This window comes from Atractosteus spatula, chromosome 2 (genome assembly GCF_055471065.1).
Source record: "Atractosteus spatula isolate fAtrSpa1 chromosome 2, fAtrSpa1.hap1, whole genome shotgun sequence".
NCBI lineage: Eukaryota > Metazoa > Chordata > Actinopteri > Semionotiformes > Lepisosteidae > Atractosteus > Atractosteus spatula.
In genome coordinates, this window is record NC_142707.1 from 54747105 (window position 1) to 54762103 (window position 14999).

A 14999-nucleotide genomic window follows, 5' to 3' on the forward strand; every position below is an offset into this window, starting at 1 on the left:
AAGCTCTGTGTCTTGAGTACAGGTTGGGCTCTATGATCCAAGTGCTAGTCACTAGCCGAATGTGGTAGAGGTTTCCCAACATGGAGCGCACAGTGGGTTTGTGCCTGCTAGGCCTGGTGTTAAGTGGCTCTCAGCTCCCAGCAAAACTGCAACCCCTGCATTGTCCCGGACACCTGAAGGCTTGTAGCGACATTAGTGATGGATGGGCACGTCATTGGTTTTGTATTGAACCACCTGTATGTTTCTGCAGAGCCTTGTATGTCAAAGGATGCATGTGAGTGAGCAGATCAAAGGATCTGGTCTCCACTTCTTTATACCCCAATATCCATGGCTCATTGCAGTGAGCAAAGCTGTAAAGAGGCAATTGGCAATTCGGTTTTTGCATTTTTTCAACATATTCCCTCCCAATCTACTGTAAATGTTTGCTCTGTCATCTCATAAGGGACTGTAGGTTACTGAACTTCATTACAAAGAGGGCAGACTTGTTTAGATAAAGCATTACCCTACTGAGGCATTGCTGTTTTAAGGCAGCATAAAAAAAATAGGCTTGGAAAGAAACAATTTATTTGGGCTCTGGAGGTCTATAAAGCTTATTAATTTGAAAACATACTGTACTGCCAGTCAGTGCGTGATGCAAAAATTAAACCTAGCCTATAATCTGCTCTTCATTAGGTTATGGACAAGTGATGCACATCCTGCTGTTTCCGTTTATACATCCACATTTGGATGGTGAAAGAATGAATCTGCTGTGCTTTGCAACACAGTACTTTCTGCATGCTAATTATCTTGAATTGATATTCAACATTCTGCAGATCCAACTTAACTAAATCTTTTTACAGATGGAAGCGTTTTAGTACTATATGGGTACATAAATTACAGTTAAGAATGGCTGCAGAAGACCATTTCTGCAAATGGTGATATTCTTCTTGTAAAAACTTCCATTTTCATTTCTGTCTTTATTTCATTTTACAGCCTGGCTTGATAGGACATTGTGACATAGCCTGTGGAGCATGTGATATTGGAGGACTGGAGATTTTTATTAGGAAGGGCTGTGTGTGACTCTTTCTGATGGTTTTCAAAATTGTTCAGAGGATAGAAAAAACAAAATCTGTGTTCTCGACTCAGAAAGACTACACACAAGTGAATATATATCCAGGCAATAAAGCAGTGTCCAGACAGCAAGAAAAAGGGTAGACATAAGAACTGATATAATTTGAAATGCAAGTTCTTTAATTACAAAGGTATCAGTCAACTTGGACTTGATCGCTGTCAAAGCTGAAGGTGAATCTTTCGAGACCGTGTGCCACCTCCTCTATTCAAGGCCTGAGACAGTGCAACTGGCCTGTCCATGTTACGCCTGTTCAGTCTTGCTTTGTAACAACGCAGCTCGCCTGAATCGAAGGGTGAAACATTTTGCATTTCAATGGCTTTCCTTTGCAACTTTCTCAGCTGGAGTTTTTTCTCTGGCAATAAATCCGCTCTAACTTTAAGAGTGTTATTTTACTGAGGGGGTGCTGAGATATTAAGGGACACCGTGAATTCCTGCATCTGGGGGGACAAGGGTTGTCTCCTTACATTTCTCCACCTTGTCAAACCTAAATTATTTATCAAGCACTGGAATTGTGGGGAGGGTTTGAGCACAGCGTTGATGGCAGGTCTTCCATTATGGGTGTTTTTTGAGCTGAGTAAAGGTTTGGGATGGTTCAGTAGCTATCAGAAGCTAAAATATAATACAAAAAAGATGATAAACCTAGGTACATACTTCTCTTCTTGGTTAAAATACGGATTTGGCAACCTTTTACTTGTGTATTCATGAGAAGTAAGTAGTACATTGAGTGAATGAACAGCCTTCAGATCTAATTTAACCATTCAACTCACAGAAGCTTTGACCTTCACATTCACTCCCCAGCCAATACATCACCACACCTTGAGGTCTGTAAAAGGTTATTTTTTAACCTTAAATTTAGCAAGGTTTTGTCTATATGAAATATTTGCTCCTTTTTGTGCATGTGGATTTTGTGATTAGGAAATGCTTAAAGGGAAGAAGAATCCTGAAATAAAAAGTATTCTCCCACTCAGGATCCTCCCACTTAGATGCTCAGAGGAGAATACTACAGTATGTCACCCTTTGAATCGTTTTTATAAAGATCACTGTTGATTTCTTAATAATCCTGTACATGGATATAAAATAGACTAGAATGGGGAGCTGAGTCAGCATGTGAGCTGCAGAGTATGGATCAGTGATTAGAGATTTGGACCTATAACTGAAAGGTTATGGGTTCAAATCCCAGTTGAGACACTGCAGTTGTACCCTTGAGCAAGGTACATCAGTTAAATTGCCTTAGTAAAATGCTCAGCTGTATATATAGTATGAGTGCAAATGTAAGTCACTTTGGATGAAAGCATAAGTCATCTAAATTAATAATAACAAAAAAGTATTCCACACATGAAAAACCTAAGAATCAAATAAGACTTCACAATCAGGCTCTCGTTCTTTTTTTACTTTGATCATTGGGATATGTAACTTTTTCTTTTTTCAATTTTTTTTTATCGTTATTTAAGGTCATTTAATGCTAACTATCCTTGGAAGCTGAATGGTATTATGATTAAATACCATTTGTTATTATTAAATATTATTATCAATGGTATTATTATTAAATACCATTTGTTGCACTGAATCTTCTTTTATCTAGTGAATTTGTATGTTCTACATTGCTTCTACAATTTGTTTGATTCCAGAAGTATGAAAAGGTTGGTGCTGAGGCCCAGAATCTGGGGTTTGGTTCTGACCTAGAGCACTTATCTTTGTAGAGGTTGCGTGCTGTTTCTGCACTCGTGTGTTTGTGGCCAGTAGGATGAGTTTTCTTTTAAAGAATTTCTCAATATGCAAATAAACCTGACTTTAGAACAACACAAAAGTCTGTCACCACTTGCTCTTTAAGATGACTCTTCAATTCTGGCTCTAGTAAAAGCTGATGATGCTGATCAATTCCAGACCATGGGGTGATAAACTTAATTTTACAGTGTTTACCTATGATTCTGATAAGATATATCCTGTCTCCCTTTGATATTATCTTGTCTGCTTTTCTAAGAATGGACTCCATAGTTGTAGATAACAGATTACAACACATAACACTATTTCCAGGGTCAGAATGTGAGTCCATTCATCAGCATTATGTTTTTATGTGAGAAAATATTATACCATTGTGCACCAGTGGTCAAAGAATGAAGGTCTTTTAGGTCATATTTTAAGATTGGTTTCTCTCCTTTTGTATGTATAATTGGTTCTAGCCTAGCTTGCTGCTCACTTATGGAGGAGAACTCAGCATTGAAATGCTTGAGACTGAACTCAGACCTCCTCACTGGGTTTCTGTGCTTGATCAGTTTGATTGGTTTGATCCTTCCAGAGAAAGGCGAGAACTGGATCACCTGCTACCAAGCACCAGGCACCCAAGAAGATCATATTTTTTAAATTGTTGCAGAATGAGTTACGTGACTCCTCGGGGTTTTCAAAACTCTCGTTTTTAATTTAGCGTTTCTTTGTTAGGCTCGGCTTTAATGAGAGATTTGCAGAGCCATGAGGCAAGACAGGCCACCATTTTTCCTCACCCCAGCCGCCTCCTTAACTATGCATCAGAGACGCAAGCACCCAAGCGCACATTGTATTGCAGCATAATTTGAAATGTAAAATGCAAGTAGACCGTGGCATCAAATACATTTTCAATAGAAAAGAAGTTTTAAATGGGTAAAAAGTTTAAATTGCTTGAGTACAAACTCCTGAAACTCCAGTGGAGCATAGTCACCTTTTTCCTTTCTTAAATGAAGCTATTGTTTTATTCTTATTCTATAATTTTTATTGCATTTATGTTTTGGAATGTGGCTATGCTGGCAAGAGGCAGTGAGCTGCTGAAGGGTTCAACCTCATGGCATTTTTATTAGATACCTGAAGTGAACATAGGAAATGGTATTTCAGCTTTGCTGTCTGCTAGATTTTGTATCTGACGCACAAAGTGGTTAAGCTTTCGAATGTCTGAAAAATACACCATATAGTAGTTTTTGAAACAGCTTGCTTTTCCAGCTTTGCAAGATCTCTTATAATGCACAAATCTGGACAGAGGGACTGTGGAACAACTCGTACTTCTAACAAAATGCAATTACCACCTGAAAACCTGAACCTTTACCCTGTGGTGCAAGTTCTTAATAGTAACCTTCAGCTGGTGGTTGCATTAAAGATTGATGGATGATTTAGTTACGAGGTTTGCTAATGTTCACTCAGTCTTGTAAAAGGCTGCCGAAGAAGTCTACAAATGTTCTTGACATTTAGGCTAGACTAACACTCCATCATCCAGCTTGCTGTAAATCTGATTTGCATTTGGCTAGTGTAATTTAGTCTCCCCACTGCTCATTGTCCCTGTGTTTTGGTATGTATGCGAGTGTTGTTTTTTCCAATAAATGAATTATTCTTGGGCTGAAAATGTTCTTTGCCTGCTGTTTAGCCTACTTCTGGGATTTATCATAACTGTGTTGAGGTTTTATGTCAAACATGAGAAAACACAAACATTTTAGTTCCTGTTACCGTACTGTAACTCAGAGACGGTATTTCTTTTTAGTTATTATTTTGTTTTTTGTTATCCAGTACATTTAGCAGGATATATTGCTGAAAATAATTTTTGTTGCACTGGCTTTTGAAAGGGTCTCTCACCAATTTTGTGAATAAATAATGACATTTTAAACTCACCAATTTTGTGAATAAATAATGACATTTAAAAAGATTAGCATGTTTCTGTGCATGGTACGTTTGTTGACTTTGAATACGAACAAATTCAATTTTAACATTTTGTTTTACAGTTTCATTTGCATGGATTTATCACAGAGGTGACTGTGATGAATGTGGTGACGCCATTGATTTTTTTACAGTATTTTTTTGTTGACTTGATTAAGCCACGCTCGGTCATCCATGACAGAACTTCACTGTTCGCGTGCATTGCTAGAGTTGAGTTGAGCATCTTACCCGACACAGTTCACATTGTCTGTTTGACAGTCTGTGGACTAATGAGCTGCTGCCAGAACACACCATGAGACACTGTAAACAAAACTACAGTGACTTCTCACAAAGGTCTGTGAATAATGTTTTTTGGTTTGTCACATACTTGTGGTCATAATTACAGGGACACCAGGAAGTCTTTCTGCAATGCAACTAAAATGTTTTTTGTGTCAGTTTCTTCTGGCACAAGATTTTCCTAGCTGTAGATCCTATCATTTTATCATTCTACCAGTTTCCTAAAGCCATGTTTTTACCACTTCCTTTGACATGGTGAGATATGTCTGATCTTATCTAAGATTTGGGGTAATTGTGGATCCATGATATCTAAATTTTATTTCCTTCCTTGGAGCCATAACAACACAGGTATTTTACACAATCATTCCCTGCCCTCATTTAGGCTACCCAGTTAAAATAAAAGGGCATCCTGCCACAAGGTGTAATAAAGTACTAGAAGTACCTGAACTGATATGTCAGCAAAACATATCCTCTGATACATTTGTTGCTGTAGATGGCAAATACATGAAAAAGATGTATTTCTATAGATCTTTTTTCATAAATGTAGGCATTGGAGAATTTCCTGTTGCTGTATTAATCTATTCTCTATAGCCGAAGAAAAATAATTCTAACAGTTCCATACAAAATGGCATTATTTCTTTAACAATTATTTTTCACTTGAACTGTAAAAGAGCATCATTAGTCTAGAGATAAAGCATTTTTGTTGACTAGTTCAAATTGACAACACAGATTTATTTTGTCAGTAATTGACAACTTGACTTGTCCACAACCAGCAGGAAACTCCATAATCACTTCCTGCGGCAAAAATGACACCAGATTCTGTTTCTCGGTTGTTTTTTACAGCTATTTCTTTCTACTTAAATGACCTTCAGTACATAACATTTTTCTACTTCAACCTTTCAGTACATAACATTTCAGTATTACAATGCAGTGTTACCTTTCAACATATCAAGTCTGTATTTTGATATAATTTTTTTAAAATTCTTTTCAAATATTTGTCAGAAATACTTTATTTCTTAGGAATTTTTTTATTTGTATATAGCTATATTGAGTTCTTCACGTGTTTAATGCTGTGCTTACTGTTTTCTGTGGTTTTATTGTTGATCTATGATACTGTTCTATGCACCCCTTTCATTGTGAATGGATACAATTAGAAGTCACATTTATTATTCATGAATAAATGCAAATGTTTTGTTAAAAAAAAATTGGATTTTATTTTTTGTTGGTTGAAATGCCTTGTGCTACCTGTAGTACCAACAGCCCAACAATTCAGAACGACTGGATAGTAGTATGCTGAAACTGCAGTTTGCTATCGGAAGATCAAAATAAGTTTCTCCTGCTTTCCTGCATTTTCGTTTTTGAGATCTTCATTAGAACATAAATCATAATGACTACTTATCCTGTATTTAGATTCTTTGCATTGTGCTTTCTAAAATCTTGTGTGAGGGCTGTAAATTATTGTAATATTGTATAGGATACATCCTATGGCAGGGCTGATATTTTGCATGGAAATAAAATAGTATTTCAGGAGCTCATCTGAAACTTGGAAGTCAGGAAGTCTCCTGATTCAAGTCACCATGGAATCAGCAGCTTCAATCCAATAATGATCTTGTGGTTTTAGAGTAGGGAGATCTTTTTTCCATACTGAGCAGGATGTTTCAGAGTGTACCTTGTTTTTACCCTGGTTCCTTTTCAGACAGGATGATCTATCGCAGTTGTTCTGTAAGTCAGCTGTCTTTTTTTATTCTCCCTCAATGAACAGCCTGGCGTGTTTAATATCTTGTGAAAACAATGTTTTCCAGTGGCGAAGCCTCCAGCACAGAGAGCATGGCCCTGTAATGAAAGGAGCTCTGCCGTTTATTTTCTGTGTTATGAAAGACACCGAGTCATTGGAGGGCTTCTCCCCCCCCTCCAGTGCACTAAGGTTAATGCAATTAGGTCTACCTCCTGGAACAAAAGAATTGTCAATAAAGGATTTTTCCAAGCCCTAATTTTGAGCAGCAAATACCTGTTTTATAAGCAAGCCACCAGAATGACCATGAACTCGCGCGAGAGAGAAATGCGGATACTGAGATCTGAGTTAGACCCGTGTTTGGGTTACAGATGTTTAATTTTTACATGGAAGCCTATTTTGTACACTGAGGTGGTAAAAGGATGCTACTGAAATAATGAGAGGCAGGCTGTTTGTATCTGTATGTTGCCTCTGATCAGTGGCCTGTCAGGGTTCTCTGACTCCAGTTCTGATTCGGTCTCTGTAATAAAGCATTTGCTTTGCAGGTCACAGTGCAGTTGACTGATCCTTTATGCTGGTCTTCTTTTAAAGCATTCTCCTGTTGTGTAGCGAGGTTTGCTGTGACGGATTTAAATGATGTGAAGGATGGAGCTTTATCAGTGCTGTCACTTGTCATTAAAGAATTCACATTTGCTTAGAAAACAGGACCTCCGATTCAGCTTCATCAAGGCACTGTAGTAAGGACTAGCTGAAACATCGGTGGACCTAAACTATCACAAGCAAAGAGATGTGCAAGCGTTTTATGTTGTTGCTGTGTAGTGCAATGCAAACAAAATAAATGCTCTCATTTTCTTGAATTTTGTGAAACTAAGAAACGATCGTCCTACCGTTCTGACATTCTGTACCTTTTTCGCATACTTCAAATTTTACTCGAGTACCCGTTCCGCTACCTAACGTTTCATTCATTCTGCATTCCAGGCAGGCTCCAGGTTCCTCTGAGAAGAAGGGTGGTCTCTGGAGATGTCTCGGCACCATAACCGTTTCGAGAGAGATTATCGGAGCGTGTGGGAACGAAGGGAACGGTGCGCGGCTCTGAACAATGGGATCAACAGCAACTGCAGCAGCTCCGGTAACTGTAGCAGCAGCAGCACCGGCCCCAGCGGCAGCAGCAACAACCGGCCGGGTCTCCTTCCTTTGCCCGTCATCCCTTCCCTGCTCCCTACCCCTGTCTCGGTCGCCAGCACCACAGCCAGTGCCGAGCTGGGAGTCAAGCGCGTGGGCAACCCCTCCACCACGTCAACGGCAAAGGTAGGACAGCACATCGGAGCTCAGCCTTTTCAGTTCGCTTGCGCGCTGTCCGGAAGGGATTTCTCCGAAGAATAATTGCCCTAGATCCCCATCTCTTCCAATAGTACACAGGCAAAACAACATAACGTTATTTACATCCTCTCTAAGCTCTGCTTACAGCTGTAGTGGATATATGTTACATTTGGTATGTCTTTTCCACTTTTATACTACATCCTTGACTGGCCCAGTTTTTTTTCACCATTGCACCATCCTTTTGGACATGTTTACAGATCTAAAGAGGGGTAAATGGTCCAGTTTGAGTGTCCCTGGGAGGACAGCAAGTAACTTGTGCTAATACCACACCTGCCTGAACATGAGTTAGGCAGCTGGTAGCTAGGACGTGCCGTGACACGTGAAGTGAAAGATTGCACTCTTGCCTCTACCGTCTGAAGCCCTGATGGGACTCGGCAAGGAGGAAAAAATAGGCCATCGTTTCACAAGCACTGTAGCAGGAGCTCTGTCTCAATGCTTCCGTGAATATTGTTGCAAACAATAATTCTCACTGACTTGGCTGGAATTCTTTAATTACAGTACCTCCATATTTCTTCAGTGCATGATTACCGAAATTCAAACTAGTTAAGGTACCAGTGTCTAAGTGCAATATTCTCAATGGCTTCTATTTGAAAAGCTTGTAGAAGCAGCATTGACAAAGTTAATCAAATTTTGTGATCTGAAATTGCTGCATCTGCAATAAACATTGTTGTTGTTAATTTTTGTAAAAATTGTGAGCTTTTCTGCACATTTAAATAAAAGCTAAATTACAGTGTATTTAGTAAGTCCCACTGTATTAAAAGTCATTGTGTAAACGGAGCTTCTTTCCTTATCTAATATGATTTTATTTAGTTGATCCCTCTTTTAAGTTTTAAATTTCTAATTACCTTCACAACATTTAAGACTCATTAATCAGCTGCTTCTGTTGTGTTATTTTGTTTCTCGATCATTTTCGACGTCTCAAATAAATTTTCTTTGGCTTCTCGGCAAAAAGTTTGGCATGGACTTTGAGATCTGTCTTCATTCTAATTGCGATCGTTTTTGAGATTGTAATGTTGGTGCAAGTCTATGTCCCAAAGAAGGAAAGTTAGCTGTCAAATTTCAACACTGACTAAAGTCTGCTGCCTTAAAAATTGGTCTCTTTGAATAAAAAATCATCTAAGAAAGTAAAGCTTCTTTTCAAGTGTGAATAGTTACAATCTATGGATATTATTCAATTTAGTTCTACTGATTTAGAATTAATTCATTCTTAGTAGTCTACATAAGTGTTTTTTTTTAATATTCAGCAATCCCTCAGTTTTCGGAAGGAATATACAGTCTACGGAATATACCAACATCCCATAAATCAGTACCATTTTATGAATTAAATCTATTATATATATATTTGGATATATTCCTGTGCAAAAAAATCTTAATTCTAGTATGTAACAAACAAACCTTTCCTCATATACTCTCCTGCCATTACTGTATGTACAGTATACGTGTTTGTCTCTACGGAAGTATTATCACCTATGATGTAACGAAGTAATTGAGAAAACAATTTTAGTTCTTAATTGTCCTCTCTTGTCTCCACTGTGGGTGTCTCAAGACCGAGAATGTTTGCAATATCACCCAATTTCACCCTGCATCAGACACGTTGGGTTGTATGAGTTGCCTGATCACTTTGCGGGTTCACCTTACATGCACTTGCTGGCCGTTTTCCAAGCTTCTTGGGGCTGAGGTGCTTGAAACGTCCGGAACAGCAGTGAAGACTGACGGAGCAAGCACCTTCCCACTGGTTTTTCTTTTTTCCTGCATTTCATCAAACCGCATGGTTTTCTTTCTGTACAGTACAAAATCATATGGCACATGCTTTTTTCAGATATCTATAGGATTTCCCAAAATGATTTATACATACGCTGCAGCACTGAATATAACGCACATAACCCCTGGTAAACATTTTTATTAATACATTCACAATTCCTGGCCCGTTTGATGGCCAATTCAATTTACTTATTTAAATTTGATCAGTCATTGCCCATATGTTGTGTGGCCACAAGTATAGTACATATTAATATAGTATGGAGTTAAAGGATGTTTAAAGGTTAAAAAATACTCACGGATCAGGTATTTAGTGTATCTATTTTTTCTTCTACAATCTCCAATTCATACGAACTTTTCTATGCACATTTCTGTTATAATTAATTTTATTCCCATGTTTGTTAATTCCTTTATTCTTAAATATCATCAGTTGGGTTCTTGAAAATTGAAGGATACATGCACATAATGGAAACCAAAGTAAAGCAAAAGAATCATTTGTTTTTTGTTGCTGCTCATGAGTACAGTAAAAAGGAACGAAAGGAAACATTACACATGTATTGAAGGTGTTATCCCGTTTCAAAAATTTGATGAGGGTTCAGGTGAATTGTTAATCCTGTATCTTGTGTTAGTGCAGTGTGTAATTATTGTATACAATAATTACACACTGGGGAAGAAAGCAATCATGGTGATTTGTGTCACCTCAGCATTGCAGATTTATATTAATTTATTCTGCCTTTGCATTTTGTTATTGAACAGTCAGTACAGCCACCTAACAAGTGTTCTGAAGTTTAGAACTGTGATGTTGTGTTATATGTCTTTAAAATGGCATTAAAACACATTTGTTTTAATTTTAGGAGTATGTTTGTAGGAACCAAAAGTCTCGGTAGTTATTTTAGTAATGACATGTAAGCCTGTGATCACATATCATTTAGTTTTTTAGAAGCTTTATTCATGCGAAGTTAATTTTTTTATAAACTTCATGTGAATTACACATTATCGGAGAAACGCACTGAGTTGGTATTCTCTGACCTCAAGATAAAATTAAAGTTTCGGAAGCTGCCTACTCTTGGAAATATGTACATCTAAGAAAAACTGACTTTCTCCTGCTAGTAAATAGAGGGTTAAGGGGCTATGCAGTGAGTGATTTATTTCTTTAAAAGTTTTGAATGACAAAATCTGCAATAGTAAGGGCATTTGACTTATGTAAAGCAAAAACAAAACATTTTATTCCTTGTTTAGATGGCAAGTTAGATTTTAAACATAAACCTGTCTGAACTGGTTTGCATTTTTGAATGTGTGTGTTTTTGAAAAAAAAATAGTTATTTATTATTTATCTTGACTAAAATCTGCACATAGAAAATCCCAAAAGCGGAAGAATAAAAGTCTGGCTTCAGCCGTTTTTTAATTTTTTTATTGCACACACCTTCAGATAGTTTATGTAGATTTGAATCTATGGTGTCAAGGTTAATGTTTATTATGGACACAGAGACTAAACCTACATATTCGATTTGACTGTAACAAATTCTTAGGTGATTCTTAAAATACCTAGTGTGTGTTTAATACTGTATATACAGAAAAATAAATATTAAAGAAGCAGTTTAAATATTTCTTCAGCATTTTCTATTGATTTATTGCTACTCTACAGCTACTATACTTAAAAGTGCAGTTAAGTGTCAGGTAATTGAACACAAAGAAGGGACTGACTAAAACATTTCCCATGTGCAAACAGAGCCATGTTAGAAACAGAGATCAGCCAAATAAATATGTGGCATAAGTCAATAGAGACAAGTTAACAAACAGATCTACAGAGACCAGATCTTTTTAGACCTATGCCAAAAAAAGTAACGTAAAGTTCAGTTCAAAGTAATGCACAGTTCAGGCTTATTCAGCCTCATTTCTTTTTACCTCCCAAGGTTTTAGTTGTACATGGAAAAATGTGAAAGCATTTTTTCCAAATTTGCCCCGTTTATCAAAAATGTACTTTTTTAATTACTGACCTATTTCACTAACTATGCCCTTTCCTTTTTTCTTATGGCCCTTGGTCTTCATTAGACTGGCTCCTATTTCTGACCCTGTCATTTTTTATGGCAAGTGTTGTGATCAGAAATGAGAATACTGTAAAGCGTTCTGTAATGTTCTGTAAAATGCTTTGAGAAGCCACCTTTTAAAATAAAGTTTATTATTATTTAAGACTATAATACTCCACAATGTTAAAGGCAACTTTTCAACATTTGTCAATATAAGTATTTGTCACTTTTGTCAAAGCAAGCAGCATGGAGTTTTTGTACTTATTTTTGTATATATATTTTTTTCAACAAATTAATGAGCAACAAAAAGATTTACCAATTATGCGATCTGTATTAAGCTACTGCATTCCAGTGCTTTAGCTTCTGTATTATGCTTATGATATCTTTTCATCTCTTTAATATAAGATTTATTATGCTTTCTCTTAAGATAAGTTGGGGTAACAGATGCAACTGGTTTTTAATCTTTTCAAGTTTGTGATGTACTATGTGAGGATTGATTGATTGCCTGAGTGATCAAGGGGACATCTAGTATTTTACCAGCGCAAAGCAGCCGCAATTCAACAGGAGCAAAAGGGTAACAAAGGTGGTAAAAATGTTAACAGAATATTTTTCAGTGTCAAGTGAAGATAATGAAAGCTTTGTTTTTGTAGGCAATAGGAACTAGACAGGCACGGGAAATGATTATAAGGAGTGTTTATTTTTTTTTTAATTTTGTTAGCATTAACATTTCAGCACCTGATGGCAGGACTTAATTTTGTGTAGTCAATATTGTGTGTAGTCTGTGAGTGATCTGTATTATTTCTGTATTGTGATAAGCTCACCACAAAGCAGTAATCAAAATAGTTCGCACTGCAATAAATTCTGGGTTACAGTTATCACTGCAACACAACCTGCAGTCAGGACAGGCTCAGTGTGGATTAAAACAGTCCTGCATACAAGCTTATGAGTTCAGTTTCCTTGTGGACCTTTCTCTATTGTCCTTTAAGAAGGAGCAACGTCTCTCAAATCGCTATGCTTACCCATCGCCAGCTGCAGTTTACCCCTGTGAGGAATGTTATTTCCTTTACAGTATTTTCACCAGGACTGTTAAATAAAGGGAATGCCGTGTTGGAGAGATGATGGTGTAGATTCAGGGAGAGATCTTCCATCTCTGCCCGCATTACAAGATTTAACACAAAATCGGCTGCTACTTGATCGAGAAGTGTTTATGCTTTCCTTGAGGAAAATAAAAATGGGACCTGCTTTCATAGTGTTTCACATTCTGAAAACGTGAAGAATGCCATCTGCTTGTTGCAGTCATCAGTAACGAATGACAAGCACTACAGTAAAACAAATGGCTTTTAATTTTGATAGGAGGCTGGTTATTTATTCTTCTGCTTAGGAGATGTGCAGGGCCTTTTTTTACGTATTCTTTGTAAAAGACAGATGCCTAGCTGTGGATTTCAAGGCACCACTTCATGTTCTGCTGATTTATAGGCTAGTAAAACACTAGCTGTTTTTTTCTGATTGTGGCAAGGCACAGTACAATAAGTAATCAGAGGGTATTTTGGCAGTGTATTTAGGCGCCGGCATAGATGTGTATTTATAGACATTCACAACGTCGGTACACTGCTTTGGTGCTGTTCTGTCTCTTTCTTGTCACACAATCTAGCTGTTACTGGCCAAAACCTTTAGATGAGCTGTTGTTTTTATTAACCGATGAGAGTGCATATTTGATGAAGATGATGTACAGAACACTTCATGTTCAGTGCATTTACTTTGAAGCATTTGTGAAACTGTGAGATTGCTTTATATCAGTATTGAATGAAACAGATGGTATTGTCACCTAAGCCCTGATGACCTACATTTGAACATCTTTCTGCTTCTGATTGATCTGATGAAAGCTAATTCCATTAGAGCCACATGCCCCCACATTGAATACCTGTTCTGGCAGTTATTCCCAACCTGAGATAATTCCTTACAGCAGACTACAGCAAGAGCTGTCAGTGTGACCCTTTTGTTTAGTTTTTCATAAAATATATATATATTATGAATGTTATGCAATTAACAAGTCTTATTTGTCATAGGTAATGAAGAGACAATCCTCATGGATTTATTTCATAACATTGTAATTCTACTGTATTTTAAATTATTTGATGGTAGGGTAACATACAACAATAATGAACATACTAGGTTATAAAATAAATTAGCAAAATAGTGGAGAAACGTCCATATTCTTGACTATAATTTGGATTTATTTCTTGCAGATATTTTCATGGTGTGTTTCAAGTAAATTATAAAATATTTCCAGGCATCTACAGTACATTTTCATTTTTACAAATGCAACTGATAATGACATTTTTATATATGCCATTCATAAAAAAAAAGATTCTTAAATCTGCTGTTTTATGGCTCATTTTTTGAAAATAATAAAATACACCTATTTTAAATTGCTTTCTCTAATTTAAATTTCCATTGTACCGTACATTTAGCTATGCACAAATATATACAGTTTTAAATGACTAAAGCTGTTTTTTTATTTCACTAATACAATTAAACACACAATATTAATGGGTTTATTTTTTCTAATTAATTTCTCATGCAAGGAGTTTAACCAAAACTAAAATACATGAGTCCGTGATGATTTAAATGCCTTGCACCATCACCCTGTGGATTTCCGAATAAATTCCAAATGCTGCTGCTCACGTATAGAAGCATGAAAGGTTTGGCTCCTGACTATTCCAGCGCACTCTTCATTCCTTATCCACCTACACATCATTTGCGCTCTTTGGACTTGGGACTTCTTTCAGGTCCCAGTACGACTCTTTATGCTCTCAACACTGGCAGACTGTGCTTTCTGTTCTAAGACTGTTCCAAGACTGTTCAACGATCGCCCAGCCCTTATCAGATCTCACCAGTCACTCAGCACTTTCAAATCCTGTATTTAAACTCATTTTTTTTTACTCTAGCTTTTAATTTAGGATTTTAATTTGTACATACCTTTCTCTTTTGTTTGATTTCTTTGTTGTACCATGCCCTGAGATGATGTATGATGAAACGCTCT

The 14999-nt window shown here is 36.9% G+C and overlaps 1 protein-coding gene across 1 annotated transcript in view; it reads left to right on the forward strand.

Moving 5' to 3' along the window:
- Nucleotides 1–14999, forward strand: part of klhl29 (kelch-like family member 29) — a 232166-nt gene that overhangs the window by 85566 nt on the left and 131601 nt on the right. Inside the window, exon 3 of the mRNA XM_088938566.1 lies at nucleotides 7770–8099. Coding sequence (XP_088794692.1) covers nucleotides 7812–8099 — 288 coding nt within the window. The 5' untranslated portion in view covers nucleotides 7770–7811. The remainder of the gene's footprint in view (nucleotides 1–7769; nucleotides 8100–14999) is intronic.